Source organism: Pelmatolapia mariae, linkage group LG1, assembly GCF_036321145.2.
Source record: "Pelmatolapia mariae isolate MD_Pm_ZW linkage group LG1, Pm_UMD_F_2, whole genome shotgun sequence".
Lineage (NCBI taxonomy): Eukaryota > Metazoa > Chordata > Actinopteri > Cichliformes > Cichlidae > Pelmatolapia > Pelmatolapia mariae.
The window spans coordinates 40,275,164-40,290,158 of record NC_086227.1 but is presented as its reverse complement, the minus strand read 5'-3'; the positions used below and the strand labels follow the sequence as shown (position 1 = coordinate 40,290,158).

General features: G+C 44.1%; 1 protein-coding gene across 1 annotated transcript in view; it reads left to right on the top strand.

The window, feature by feature from the left end:
* Positions 1–13,895, top strand: part of LOC134632539 (CD81 antigen-like) — a 33,634-nt gene extending 19,739 nt beyond the window's left edge. Inside the window, exons 3-8 of the mRNA XM_063481247.1 lie at positions 3,752–3,849; positions 7,564–7,638; positions 7,967–8,086; positions 9,463–9,558; positions 11,496–11,579; positions 12,275–13,895. Coding sequence (XP_063337317.1) covers positions 3,752–3,849; positions 7,564–7,638; positions 7,967–8,086; positions 9,463–9,558; positions 11,496–11,579; positions 12,275–12,337 — 536 coding nt within the window. The 3' untranslated portion in view covers positions 12,338–13,895. The remainder of the gene's footprint in view (positions 1–3,751; positions 3,850–7,563; positions 7,639–7,966; positions 8,087–9,462; positions 9,559–11,495; positions 11,580–12,274) is intronic.
* Positions 13,896–14,995: the final 1,100 nt, after the last annotated feature.

The window sequence follows — 14,995 nt, the reverse complement described above, 5'->3', positions numbered from 1 at the left end:
ATCGGATCATGCATCCATTAGACATAAAATGAACAGCTTATTACAACCAGCATGCGTCTGCTATCATTAGCTTACAGCTTGAAGTGTTTCAGGTGTGTGAAACTAAAAGAGCAGATGATAGTTTATTAAACTTTTAATTAAATTTCCAGATTGTCTCGGTGGAGTTTAATAAACTCAGCCGTCGGTCGTGTCCAAATTCATGGGCTGCATCCTCCTGAGGACCCGGCCTTCGCGGTCTACGTGGGCCAGGTCCTCAGAAGGTCGGGTAGGCCGGAAGTAAATGGCTGTGAAATGGGACGGTCTAGCCTTCAGATTAGCGTCACCGCTGTCTCGGTGGAGTTTAATAAACTCGGCCGTCTGCTCCTTGCTATCTAAAATATAACAGGACGCTGGCGTAAATTCTCGACCATCTCACACTCCTGTTTAATCAGTTTTCTGTTTGATGTTTATTCAGCTGTGTGAAAACCACCCGGGGGATTAATAAAGTTTTATTTAATCTAATAACTTTAATCTCAGCCAAACCGATTTACTCACGAACAAATAAAACACTGAAAAAAGCCAAACAATAACATTTTTAGGTTGTCTAAGTGACTTATATATCACGTTTAACCTGAGTAGCGAAAGTTCGCGGTGATCTGAAAATGATGTGCCGGGAGTTGTGCCGTTCTCGGCGGCTTCAGTGACCCTCGAGCTCCCGGCTAGCTATCGAGCTGGTGGGTAACAGACGTCTCCGAAAACGTCGAAGCACTTTTGCAAATATACGATATCTTGATAAACCAAGCAGATACTTGAAGTTTACACAGCTACTTTCTCGCCTGAAAATATGTTAAAAGTTTATTTTGTGACTCAGAAAGATTAGTAAGAGTAATTTTAAAACTGAGTAGCTGCAGCCATTGATGGAAACGGGAATTGGCTGAGCCGCACTATGAATCCTGGGATAGGCCACGAAGGTTTTACACCAGACCCATCCTTCAAATCTGGGGAAAAGGATTTGGAGGAGTCTTTGAATGTGGACAGTCTTCGTCATGTCGTTGTAACGTAATCAGCCTACAAATGTGGCCTCCGAAGGATGCGGCTCCTGAATTTGGACACAGCTACGATGCTGGAGGTTGCTTCTTCTTCTTCTTCGGGGTTTAACGGCAGCTGGCATCCTCGTAGATGCAGTGCTGCCATCTTCTGTTTCAGTCCATTATTACACTCTTACAACCTACTTATGCCTGCGTCTTTCAGGATCTTACAAAGCTTCAAGCGACACGTCGACTATTAAATTAGCCGTGGCAGCCCTATTCTGGACATGGTTTGGTTATGAAACACGGACCAGAAAACTGATACTATGCAAATTATGCAGGAAACCGGACCCCACCACAGACTCAAACACTGCAAACCCCTTCAACCACCTGCGCAAGATTCACATGACAGAGTGTGGAGAGAGTTTATGGATGAGAAGCAAAAAGAGCCGTCAGGTGCTCAAAATAAACCTCAGACTCAAACGTTAGAACAGGCTTTTCCTCGCAGCACGCCGTGTAATAAATACTCACAAAGAAAACGGCAGCTGTTACAACTTATGTCTAAAAATGCATCGGTCAAAACACTCGACTCCAGCTGAAACTGACGCCCAGCTGGAAACACTTCACGCCAGTCGAGCTGCGCGAGATTCACAGAATTTACAGAAAATGCATTATTGTGTGATTTATATCGTTATCGGGATGAGAAATGTCTTCGGGATATGAGAGTTTGGTCATATCGCACAGCCCTAGTGTCGGGTTTGGCTTTCACACTCTCACCAGCCATGAGTCATTCCCGTGGTGCCTCTTTGGCGGGCTCCACACCATTCTGTTGGTCCAGGTTCTGGTTCTGCTTGGCGTAGTGGCTCAACAACCACCTCTCCACCTGCTGCAGCTCGCAGAGGCTCTCCAGAACCAGGACCGCCATCACCAACTGCAGTCGAACACGGAGGAGGTGGAGTCTGTCTGAGACGGCCGAATGACGTCGAGGATCACGGCGATCTGATTGGCGAGGAAGGAGTGGAGCTGAGAGCGAGGGGCCTGTACAGATGCAGTTTTATATGTTTTCTCTAGACAAATAAAAATGAGAAACCATGGATTCTTCCTGCGGACGTTCTTCTGTAACATCTGAGAAGATCTCGGCACAAAGCCGAGGATCTCACATTCCATCAGCTCGTCTTCCTACGGAGCAGCGGGCTGAAGGATGGAGCAGAGAGGCTGTAATGGAAGCAAAGCCATAAGAGGATTAAATAAGGAGAGACAGGAAGAGACATTTAAGTAACTGGATGGTTGAGAGCATAATTCTGAATGAGAGAATGCATTACGCAGAGAGGACGGACTGATGGCCGAGCGCCAGGAGAGCGAGGGATGAAGAGCGGCAAACCGCCAGGAGGAGTTTGACACCGGAGAGCCGTAATGGAAGAGATGGAGGGAGCACTTGCCACGATATTGATTTATAAATTACCCGTAGTTTTGTGGCTCCGAGTTTAAAAAAAAAAAAAGAAAGAAAAAGAGGGGGGGGTAGAGCACCAGTTAGTGGTCCAATAATTCAATAATGTGTGAGCTGACAAGCAGGAAGGAGGGCGGGATGAACGCCTCCCAAATAAAAGCGTCCGAGTTCGCGTGTGCGAAGGAGCGCCGGTGTTATTTTAATAAAATAGGAAACGACTGAAACTAAACTCAAAAGACATTTTTGAAGCTCAGATAATTAAGTTTCTCTTTTTTTACATTTAGTTTTTTATTTACTTATCTTTGATGTCATTAACTGTAAGGTGGGTCTACATGTAGCGCTCCATCATCTATGTACAGTCTGTGGTTTGCACAGCTGTTGAGAATAAACATTCATGTAGTTCTTTAGGCTTTTATTGTGAAAAGCAGCGTTTGTGTTGTGTCACTGTAAACGTTGTGCGTGTTTATAAAGGCGAGCTGTTGCCGCGGCCGTCATCTTGAACTTTGCTGTCACTGCAGTGATTTATCAGCCTTTCGTTCTTGCTGTCGCCCGTGATGGCGACACCGCCGTCCCCGCTGCGGCGGTCTCGCTCAATGTTTGATTACATTTGCCGGGACGACAATTTGGAATCTGTTTGGGTTCGACTTCCTGTTTGTGTCAGAAGCTGCTCCGAGGGTCTGCTCGTCTGTTTTCGCTTCAGCGACTCTTCTTGTTCTTTGTGTTTATTCTGAAGCTGAATGATGTCAAATGTATTTGTTGGCCTTAAAGCATGAAAGTGAGAATCTGCAGGAAATAAGTGATGGTGGCAGATTTGTGCGTTTCCAGATTTTTCCAGTGAAATTGTTCCTGTGAACTGGGATCATGTTGTTCTTTAGTAAAAGCTTTAACGTGTTGATTCTAACATGCAGACTTTCTCTGATGCTTTAAAAACTTTTCATTTCTGATTAAAGTAGTTTCACTGAGAACAGACACTCACAGACTGGAGCACGTTCACGCTTTTGTTTCCATCATCTTCCATCTTTACCAGGAATTCTGTGGAAGCTTTAGGAAAAATCTGTTTGCTGCCCCGATGATGGATCCCGTGTTACATTACAGAGCTGCAGCTTTGTGTTAGAAACCGAGAAAAGTGTGAACATAACAGGAACATGACTCACCACCCTGGCATGAAAACAAAAGTGCGCCATCTGCTGTCCGCCACGCGTCACTACACGTGTTATAAAATGAGAAGTTGTGAGTCTGTGGTCCAGGATGACTTCCACCCCTCTCGTAACGTCCATCCGTCTGTGTTTCTGTCTAGGTGTCCACATTCTGATCGCGGTCGGCGCGGTGATGATGGTGGTCGGCTTCCTCGGCTGTTACGGCGCCATCCAGGAGTCGCAGTGCCTGCTGGGAACTGTGAGTCACACTGAAGCTTCCCTGTGGACTTTCAGACCTGCTAATAGTTTTAATATTTCTTTGTGTGAGACGGTGCACGAATAATGATGTGAAAAGATGCCTCGCACCAGGTTTAGCTCCCGGCTAATTTCCATCTGCAGGCCCACCCAGCATGAAATAAACTGTAAGATATCAGGATGCACGCTCAAGCATCCAGATAAGGAAATCCCAAAAAGTTGAATCTGTTCATCTGGACATTTTCAGGGAAAAAACGCTACGTCCTGATGAACGGAATCAACGTTTTGGGAAACTGTAAGATCCAAAAACATAAGCAAGAGAAACGTAAACCCACCCACACACATCCCCACTGAATCTCACAGTATGTCATCAGTGCTGAGCTGACCAGAGGTGGACCCACACCTGAAACCGCAGAGGGCGCTCGTACCCTCACGGCCGGACACAGATCTGTTCATTTATTAATTTTCATTAATTTCATTAACGAAAAAAATTGAGGGCAATTTAAGATTCATTAAACAAAAGTATTATGAACAAGGTAGCAGGGCTGGTAGATTGTAGGCAATAAGACTCAGGAAACATCAATCCTGTGATATGGTCCAAAAGTTGAGATCGAATCAAACCCTAATTACTAAACCAAACCAAATTGCTTTGCCAGTTTTTTTCAGTCATTATATAAAAATTCTGATACATGCAAGGATGACAATACACTGTCTGATTTCTCAGAAAAGATCATTTTAAAAACACTGCTGGAATCAGCAGCAAAAGAGACGAACCAAATCAAATCAAATCAAATCACTTTTATTGTCACATCACATGTGCAGGTACACTGGTACAGTACATGTGAGTGAAATTCTTGTGTGCGAGCTTCACAAGCAACAGAGTTGTGCAAAATACAATAATGTAAAACAAGCAAAATATAAAAATGGCTAATCTAAAAAGTAATAAATATATGTACAATATGTAAAGGTATATACATTACTGAATGTGTATACTAAATATGTTTTTCTACGTGTGTGTGTTTGAGTGTGTATATAGTATGTATATACATGTTTTACAAATGAAATAAAGTAAACAATAAAATAAGATATATAAAATATACAGAGGTTGGTATGTGCAAAACAGTGGTATTTATATACCAACCAGTTCAGGAACAAGAAATTTTACAGGTGATTTCAAACCTTAAAACTAAATGAAGTCCTGCCCCTGATGGTTTTATTAATGAATTTTATAAAAGGTTTAAGGAAAAAGTCGCCCCTTATTACTAAAAGCTTACCACTGCGCTCTGCAGACTGGGACTATGGCGCCTTCCTGGAATGATGCTACGATTGCTGTAATTCATAAAGAGGGCAAGCTGTCAATCATACAGGCCAATCTCATTACTCAACACTGAGCTGTGCATTCTCACCACAACCTTTAACAAAAGAGTAAAATTATTACACACGTTATAAATCCAGATCAGACGTTGCAGGAGGGCACTATGGGAACAATGTTCGTAGATTGTTGAACTTAATGTCCTTGTACAAGACCAAAGAAGAAGAAACAATGATTCTGTCTTTGGATGCACAAAAAGCATTTGACAGAGTCTCCTGGCAGTATTTGGGCCAAACTTCATTAAATGGACACAGATTCTTTACTCTGACCCGATGGCGGCTGTGCGGGTAAACGGAACAACATCATCCAGATTTCCACTGGAACGTGGGTGCAGACAGGGATGCTCACTGTCGCCCCTGCTGTTCCATAGAAGTATTGAGCCTCTGGTGCAGTTGATCAGAGATGCACATGAAATTCAGGGCCTTTCAATTAATGGAGAACAGCATAAATTGTCCATATATGCAGATGACATATTTTTATACATTTCAGATCCTGCAGTCAGTGTACCTCATTTGAAAGAAATTATCGGACAAAACACTGGCAATGGATATAGGACGAAATATCTCACAAACATTCAAGGGTCAAAGTGGTTTTAAATGGCCAAGCGAAGGTATCAAGTATTTAGGAATTCAAATCCCTCACTTATTATCAGACTTGTTTAAAGTAAATTATGAAGTTAGTTACAAAAATAAAAACAGATTTAGAGCGATGGACAGTCCTGCCTCTGTCTCTCCTGGGTCGGATCGAGAGTGTACGTATGAATGTGTTACCGAGACTTTTATACCTTTTTCAGATGCTGCCTATAAACATTCCCAACTCTACATTTGATAATTTAGATAAATTTTTTCCAAATTGATATGGCGAGGCAAACGCCCAAGGATCAAGTTCCAAACATTAAAACTGTCAAACTGCAGGGGGGGTCGGCTGTTCCAAATCTGAAATATTATTTCTGTGCAGCTCAGATGAGACTCCTGACTGTATGGGTGCGGGATCTGTCTGAAACTCAGTGGCTAAACATTGAGAAGATAATATGCGAAAGATCATTGGAATATCTGCTTTTTTCTAACTTAAAAATGTGCATATGGGGGAACAGACGAGGGTCACACTAAAGATTTGACGTAGAATCAAACAAACATTTGGTCTTCCAAAAGAAATTTCAATTTCATCAAGCCTTTCCTCCCTGCAGGGTTTTTCTCCTATTGTTGAAGACTTCAGAGCATGCTCAAATAACGGGCTTCATAAACTCTGTCATGTTGTGAGGAATTTGCACCTGTGCTCATTTGAACAGCTGAGACGTCGGTTTCAGCTTCCTTCTTCTGACTTTTTTAGATTTTTGCAGCTAAGAAGTTTTTTGACAAAACATAAAGAATGGAGGCGAGTTTTGGAGCCCTCAGCCATCGAGGAAATATCGCTAAAATATTTCAAAGTAATTCCTCCCCAAAATTCATTAGTAATTTCTATAATGCACTTATGAGTTTTAATACAAGTGCAACTTTGAATATTAAGGCAAGGTGGGAAGCTCAAATCTCAGAGGAGACTTGGGAAGAAGTGTTCGGTGAGGCCCCATCTGGTGACTAATTCTGGGCTGTGGAGAGAATTTAAATGGAAGGTGGTCATGAGGTATTTTAGACCCCCAGAGATCGTTGCTAAAATGAACCAACTCCTGACACTCGTTGGCGAAATTGTGGTACTCGCTTAGGAACCCACTCACACATATTCTGGTCATGTCCAAACATTAGCTCAGTTTGCAATGACATATTTAAAGCTCTCAATACAGTTTTCCAACAACCATTAACAAAAGACCAACAGTTAGCCATGTTAGGAGTACTACCAACAGGAAAACAATCAAAAGTATTTCTTAAGAATCTTGCTTACAGCAGCACTATATCACCATTAAATCATGACCCACCTTCATGTAATATGTGGATTGATAAAGTAAGAGAGATTCATCAGATGGAGGGAATAACATCTGCTCTGCGGATGCAGAGAGGATTGTTCAGTGAGCGATGGCGACCCGTACATGCTTATTGTTTCAATAATCCAGCACAGGTTCACTTTGTTCATTTACTGCTACTAAGATCGTCACGTCTTATTTAATATTATGTGAAGTTCTTTATTTTTGTTTCTTTTATTTTAACTTGTGCTTCTACATTGCTGTCCCTGCTCCTGTATCTGTTCAACTTGTGAACATTGACAAGTGTAAGTTGCAAGGTTGTAAATTATAATAAAAATTGAGTTAAAAAGCGTTATAATAAACACAGCAGCTGCACGGTTACCTGCACGTGTTCTCTGAGTCGGTAGAAGGATGCTTGCGCTCACCTGCTGTGTTTCTGGCCCGTCCTGCAGTTCTTCGCCTGCCTCGTCATCCTGTTCGCCTGTGAGGTTGCAGCTGGAATCTGGGGCTACATGAACAGGGACACGGTGAGTGTGCGCACTGACACTGCAGGTTAAATCGAGCATCCCAAAGTGCGACCGCTCTCAGATCGGGAAGCGTTTGGTCCTGGTTGACACCTGGGATTAAACATGCTTCATATAATCAGCAGCGCACGCAAAACCTCAGGTTTGAGCTTTAGTAAGAAAAAATGATGAAAGCAACCACAGACGGTACTTAGGACTGAGCGATATGACCCAAAATTCATGTCTCGATATTCTTTACCTTGTGTGAGTTATTAGTCACACTGCAGGACCTTTGAATCAGTGTGCTTCTGTCACCAGGCAACAACTAATAACTTTATTTAAACTTTTGCAGGTTACACAGGAGATGAAAAACTTCTACGACAACGCCTACGACAGCGCAATGAAGACTACCGTCAATTCGCAGGAAAAGAACAATGCTGCCTCCCTTGTCCTCAAGGCCTTCCATGAGACGGTACAACGCAGATATATAACAAAATGATCATGTGAATATTTTCTTATGAAGTAAAGGTTTTTCTGACTTTTGGAGAAAGAGGGGTCCTGAACCTCGTCACCTTAAAGTACAGCAAACACTGAGAACACGGTGTAATGCATGAAAAACTGTGATAATCACACGCATGCTTTGAAGTTCACGTACCACTTGGACGTGTTGAATTTGGGAATAAAAGCTGGGAATACCAGGTGAGCTGACTTTGGAATTAGCAGAAACTAAACTCCAAATCAGAGAGATGCAGGTAGACGTCGCGTCTGTCACCACGTCCTCTGTTGGAGCGTCTCGTCTGTCGCCGCGTTTTCACAAGAGGGTGGAGCCCTGAGTTATCGGCTAATGCTAGCTAACACGAGACCCTCACTAAGACAGAAACCTGCTAATCACTGATCACAAACATTAAATCAGAATCTTCAAACTTCACTCAGCAAACCTGGAGCTCCGCCCTCTGTGACGGCCTGTTAGTACAGTGACCTCACAGCAGTCGTGTTTTTGGTCACATGATGTCATTAAAAATGCTCCAAAATTGCTCCAACAGCACAAACATGGTGCAGCTAGCAGACACCTAGCGACTACATCCACCTGTCCGTCAAAGAGGCCACGCCCCTAATAATGCAAACTTTAAACCTTAATAGGATTTAAACAGGTGAGTTATAGAAACGTCCTCCCCTGTACAGGAAATGATCCACAGAGACCAAACGGTTTGTGTATCAGGTTGTAAACATGTTTGTTTCTGCTGTAAAGTTGTAACATGGAGTCTACGGCCCCTTTTCCTAGAGTACCTACTCGGACTGACTTGGCACAGTTTGCCACGTTTTCCAGGGTTTTCCGTTAGGTCGTAGTACCTGGTACCAGGTACTTTTTTAGTACCTGCTCGGCCGGGGTTCTAAGTGATCCAGACGGTACTACAATGTGACGTCGTCAGACTGCACGCAACCGATTAGCTGGTCAGTAGCGTCACTCGACGAGTCACGAGAGCGTCTCGTTCACAAAAATCAAAACTGCCATTTTTGAAACTCGGCTGCAAAACAACGCCGTGATGAGTGTGACGAACACCTACAAACCGAGCAGCAGGTAAATATTAGCTTCGATGTCCACCTTTGTTGGAACGTTCAGATGCGCAGACGCACTGCTATGACGAAAGGCGTGCAAACAAGGTACTACTGGGTTCTAATGGAAAACCAGTCGATCCAAGTCGACCCGAGTAGGTCAAATGGAAAAGGGGCTTATGGGGACGGACTCACTGCTGCCTCTGCTAGACATTAGAGGAACTGCAGCTGTGGTGCTTGTTTGGCCCTGTCGGGAGGTTTCCAGGTCTTTACTGTGTTGTCTTTGTGTTTCAGCTGAGCTGCTGCGGTAAAGGCCCAGGGACTAACATCTTTACACAGTTGACGGACAAATTTGGAATGACCAATATTTGCCCCAGTGATGCATCCACGGTAAGTACAATCATTTATTTCAGTGATTTAATCTTTGCTCACGGGGAGAAAAAGCAGGACCATCATTTAGCTCTCTGCAGAAATCATGAAGTTAGTCAAAAAAGCTCCATAAACTTTGCCGTGAGACATTTTCTCTCTGCTGTATACATGCACCAGGCAAACAAAGGTGTGCAGGGGGGGCGGGGTCATTCATGTTTACGTCCTGTCTCACCGTCAGGAACACGAGCCTCTCGTCACGACTCGGTGCACATTGATAGTGTTGGCGGGTTCTCCTGTGCTGCTGTAAAATAATCTGCTCTTGGTAACCTGACGCAGTCACGGGGGGCTGTTCCACTTCCTGTTAAACCGTGGTATCAAAAGTAGTTGCAGTTCACCCGAGGGCACAGCAGGGGGCGCTTTTAGTCCACTGAACAGAAGTGAATGGAGCTAGACTGAGATAAAAACGTATATTTTAGTTTCAGTTAAATGAATGGAAGTGTTTGAGTCTGTGCAGCTGCTCTCCACAAACCGAGAACATTTCACTTCAAAGTAAAAGTCACATCTTTTGAGACTTTTACTTTGAAGGTAAACCATTTTCAGTTTGTGTCACACGTTTTTTTTACCACGTAGCCAGCAGTGTAAGTAAAGACTTGTGGCAGTCTGAGCTCTGCAGCCGCTGCCGGCCCGTCGTGAATACACATTTCCTCTTGAGCAGCGTCTGCGTTGAAACCTCGCACGCAGCAGCTCAGAGACCGGATAAAAGATTTAGAGAACATCGAGACACCAAAAACCTCAGAGTGATGAAAAGTTTCAGGAGTCCAAAGATCTGCAGGAGGCTGTTCTGTATGCAGCCTGCAGCTTCACACGAGTCTTAACTCCACTTGTTGGCAGCGCAGTCACGTTACTGAAGTGACCCGAGGTCAGTGCAGAGCTGCGCGGCTGCCAGAACACAGAAGCGTTTAAAAGAAGCACTTTTTACTTTGTTGCTGATTTCTGTGAGAGGAAACTCATCAGGAGGAGGAGGTGAGGCCTAACGCGCTGAACACGTGGACACAGCAGGAAGCTAAAGTAGCGTTAGCATGAATAAATAAAAGCAGTGTTACAGAATAAATGAGCTGAAATATTAATGACTGATAAATAAATGAGTGTGTGTGAGCTGAGGTGGCTGTAAGAGAGAAGCTCACAGATGATGTGTGTTGGTGATCAGCTGTCTCTACGTTCACACTGCAGGCGAAAGCGCGTCAAATCTGACTTTTCTGACCCTATGCGACTCATAGGGTCAGACCGTTCACATGGCACAAATCCGATATTTTCAAATCCGATCTGGGTCACTTTCGTATGTGGTACTGAATCCGATACATATCTGATGTTTTAGAAAGCGACTGCTGTTTGAATGGTCATGTCGCATTAAATCCGTCTTTTACGTCACTGACACGAGACAGACGCCAATTATCAGCGCCGGAGAAGACATGGTGAACGCTTCCTGGCCATCCAGTGAAACTGTTGGGAAGACAACGTTGGAGAAACGTGAACATTTTATTTGTACTGTATAATCTGCAGATTCTGACAGAAATCTGCAACTATCCTTTGAAGCACCGCTCCTCTAAAACAGCAATAAGGATCATTATTAGGCCATGTAGTGTGAACAAGCAGACAAAAAAATCTGATTTGATCAAAAAATCGGAATTGAGCATTAAGACCTGCAGAGTGAACGTAGCCTTAGACTGGTCCACAAACAGGAAGTGAAATTCCTAAACATTAAAAAAAAAAATTTTTTCCTCCATCTATCCAAAACTTGAAAACAAAAGATTCCTCAAATGAAATCATGGTTTAAGAGAATAAAGAAATGCCGACACGTGTTTGTGAAAATGTGAACAAGCAGCAGGAGAGCAGGATGCATTCTCTCTAATCTCCAGTAGATGGCGGTGTTTGAATGTTTTGTGATGTTTGCTTTGCAGAGCTGTCACCAGAGAATCAACGAGCTGTTCCACGATAAGATTTACCTGATCGGCATCGCCGCGCTGGTGGTCGCCGTTATTATGGTGAGAACATGAACATCACACAGTGCTGCTGTTTGTAAATGTGCTGAAGGCTGAGGGGCAGCTTTGATTGTTTCTGCTTATTTCATGCATACAGTGTGTGTACGAGTAACAGAGACGATACGTCCTTAAACAGTCATCCTCAGCCACGTAGAAGCTCCACCCACTGGCTCTTTAAACCTCCTGTATGAGGGGCAGCCAATCAGAAGGATGACTGAAAAAGGGAGGAGCTGAAAAAAGAAGCTTAATTTAGATGAACTGAGCTCAGTGTAAAGTAAAGATTATTACAAACTGTGAATCCACGACTGCAAATATGAAGCTAGAAATGAGCGGGATAGACCCCCTTGAAGATGAAGGTGACCCCTGACCTTTCCTCAAGCACCATTGGCCCTTTTTAGCTCATGAGCATGAAAAATCACATTTTATTGGGTAGTCTTTTGGTTTTTGTGGCTGTATGTAGGACAGCACTGAAGTCTGTGAAACACAGAGAAAACAGAGTCTTTACTGGTGCGTTAGTGAAGCTGATGCACTGCTGCTCCCTCTGTTTGTCAAAGAGGACAATCCCACCTTCTCGTGTCAGGAGGCGTTAAGGCGGACGGCGGAGCGAGCGTACGAATGCTATCGCCGAGTGGAAATCGTAGATGCTGTAATGATGTAATGTTGTGACGCAGCCCTGACAGCTTCCTCCTGTTCCTCAGATCTTCGAGATGATCTTCAGCATGGTGTTGTGCTGCGGGATCCGCAACAGCCCCGTGTACTAAAGCGCCGGGGCTCCGGCCAATGAACGAGGAGAGGACGACCTCGCCGTCTCCTTCGTTTGTTTGTTTTTTATAACCAGGAAATGCCACATGTATTGCTTGCTGGATTTTAGTCAGCTCTTAAAGACAATATCCTGTTTTTCTTACACTGTCAAAGATCATTTTTTATTGTTATTTTTGTTAGTCACAGATGCTGTTATGCATATTAGAGCAGTGTTTTATGTAGATATGCTATCACACTGTCACACACCGTCGAGGTGCTGTAATCTGATCAGTTTACTGCTTTCCTGCCTACGTCCATGCTCTCATATCGGGCTTTTCTGGATGTTATCCCACTGTTTTCTGTATAAACTGTATATAAATATATGTGGACAGTGCTTTATGTCTGCCTGAGCATGGATGTTGTATATCATGAGCTTTGTTCCCGAACACTCTGGATGGATCCAGACAGAAGGTGTACATGAGCGGCGCTCGTCAGACACACACACACACACACACAGACACACACACACACGCCCCTCTCTGGTCATACTGTGGGATGTTGTGGGAACTGAAATGTTTAATCTGAAGCTGGAACCAAAGTCGGTGACCTCTGACCCCGTTTGCTTTGTTTGTTAGTCCAAACTTTCTGCGCTCTTATCGGAGCGGTGTTAAACTCTATGATCATCATTTCAGAATCAGAACACGCCTCAAAGTTTAATGTTTGGCTCATTCCTGCAGTTGTGTACTGGTCACGTGCGTTTCCCAGCAAACCGGTTGTCCTGGTAGGGAGCTGGTTGTGTTTGCTCACAAATAAAACTATGAAGGACTAAAATGGCTAAAAATGATTAAAAGCAGAAATTTAAAAACCCACAAATAATAATTAATGTTGCATCTTAAATTCATGTCATATTTGGCATATTTGAGTCATTTTGTGTATTTTGCCTTTATTTTGAAATCCCCGTACTTACAGAGAGTTCAGCAGCCTCGTTGGTCTAATCTGACATGTTTATGTGGTCATCGTCCCTCCACCTTCGTTAGCAGCGCACTAGCAGCTCATCTGTTGTGTTGTCGTCGTGGTAGCGAGCGTGGCTCTATCGGCACCGTCCCAGCTGAGCCGTGCACGTGCAGAGCGGCTCCGGGAGCGTTTTTATTTCACCGCCTTCCGTCCCAACTGTTCCCGCCTCATCGGCCGACAGCTGACTGCGCAGCCCCGCGGCCCTCTAACCTCTACTTTAAATCATAGCGTCTCGTGTAACCCTCCATATAATCGTAGCTTTTCTCAACCAATTAAAACCTTGCCTTGTTAACTAAGTCGCGCTCGACAGTGCGACGTACAGCTCTGATGTATCGTACTAATGAAAATAATGAAGGCTGTAGAAACAATGTATGCCTTTCTTCTCTTTGTATTGTAATATCTGTGTCTGGTACGTCATCACAGGAGTCTGGAAGATTTTGTGACAGCGCCGATGGGATGAAGCGTTGATGCTGCCTTTTGAATAACCGCTGCATAAATCTCCTCTCTGCTCTGTAGACTTTGGTTTGCCCAAATATAAAGGGATTAAATGTATTTTACAAATAACCTTCAGCTCTTCTTGTCTTTTGTTTGAGGAACGGTGGGGAAAGGTGACCATTGTAAGAGGGGGCGACCGTGACTCAGGGGAATGGATTGCCGGTTCGATCCCCCTGCTCTCTCTGTCCTGGTCGTTGTGTCCTTGGGCAAGACACTTCACCCTACCGCCTACTGGTGATGGCCAGAGGGGCCGATGGCGCGATATGGCAGCCTCGCTTCTGTCAGTCTGCCCCAGAGCAGCTGTGGCTACAACTGTAGCTGCCTCCACCAGTGTGTGAATGTGAGAGTGAATGAATAGTGGAATTGTAAAGCGCTTTGAGGGTCTCGAAAAGCGCTATATAAATGCAATCCATTATTATTATTACCTTCAGTCCAGGGGTTGGTGGTTATCTTTACCAGTAATATGTTAGTGAGTGCAGCAGTGTGAGCTCCTTAGTCGAGCTTTGGTCGGCATCAAGGATGCTGCACTTGTTGCTTTCATATATTTGAGAACGCAGGTGTCAAACTCGAGGGCCGGTGTCCTGATGAAATTAGCAGCTCATTAGCAAGACTTGACTCCATACTGAGGAGGCGATTCAGCCATTTGATTCATGTTACAGCAGCTCAGGAGTGAATGAACATGGTGCAATAAAAGTTAAATTGGGGGTGGGCACCTCAGCATGCAGTCAGTTTTATTCAGGTGTGTTGCAGCAGCGACGCATAGAAACGTTTCAGGAAAGCGGCCCTCAAGGACTGCAGTTTTAGTTTTATAACCTTTTTGGTGCAGCCTGCGTTACCTGTGGCCTCCTGCAAGGTTTTTTTGGTAGGTCCGGTTTTATTTTCTGTCACTTTTCCTCCCGCTAAGAGTTTCACGGCCACGCTGACACACAGATTCAATTCAATTCAATTTTATTTATATAGCGCCAAATCACAACAAAAGTCGCCTCAAGGTGCTTCATAGATACAGAGAAAAACCCAACAATCATATGACCCCCCATGAACAAGCACTTTGGTGACAGTGGGAAGGAAAAACTCCCTTTTAACAGGAAGAAACCTCCGACAGAACCAGGCTCAGGGAGGGGCGGGGCCATCTGCTGTGATTGGTTGGGGTGAGAGAAGGAAGACAGGAT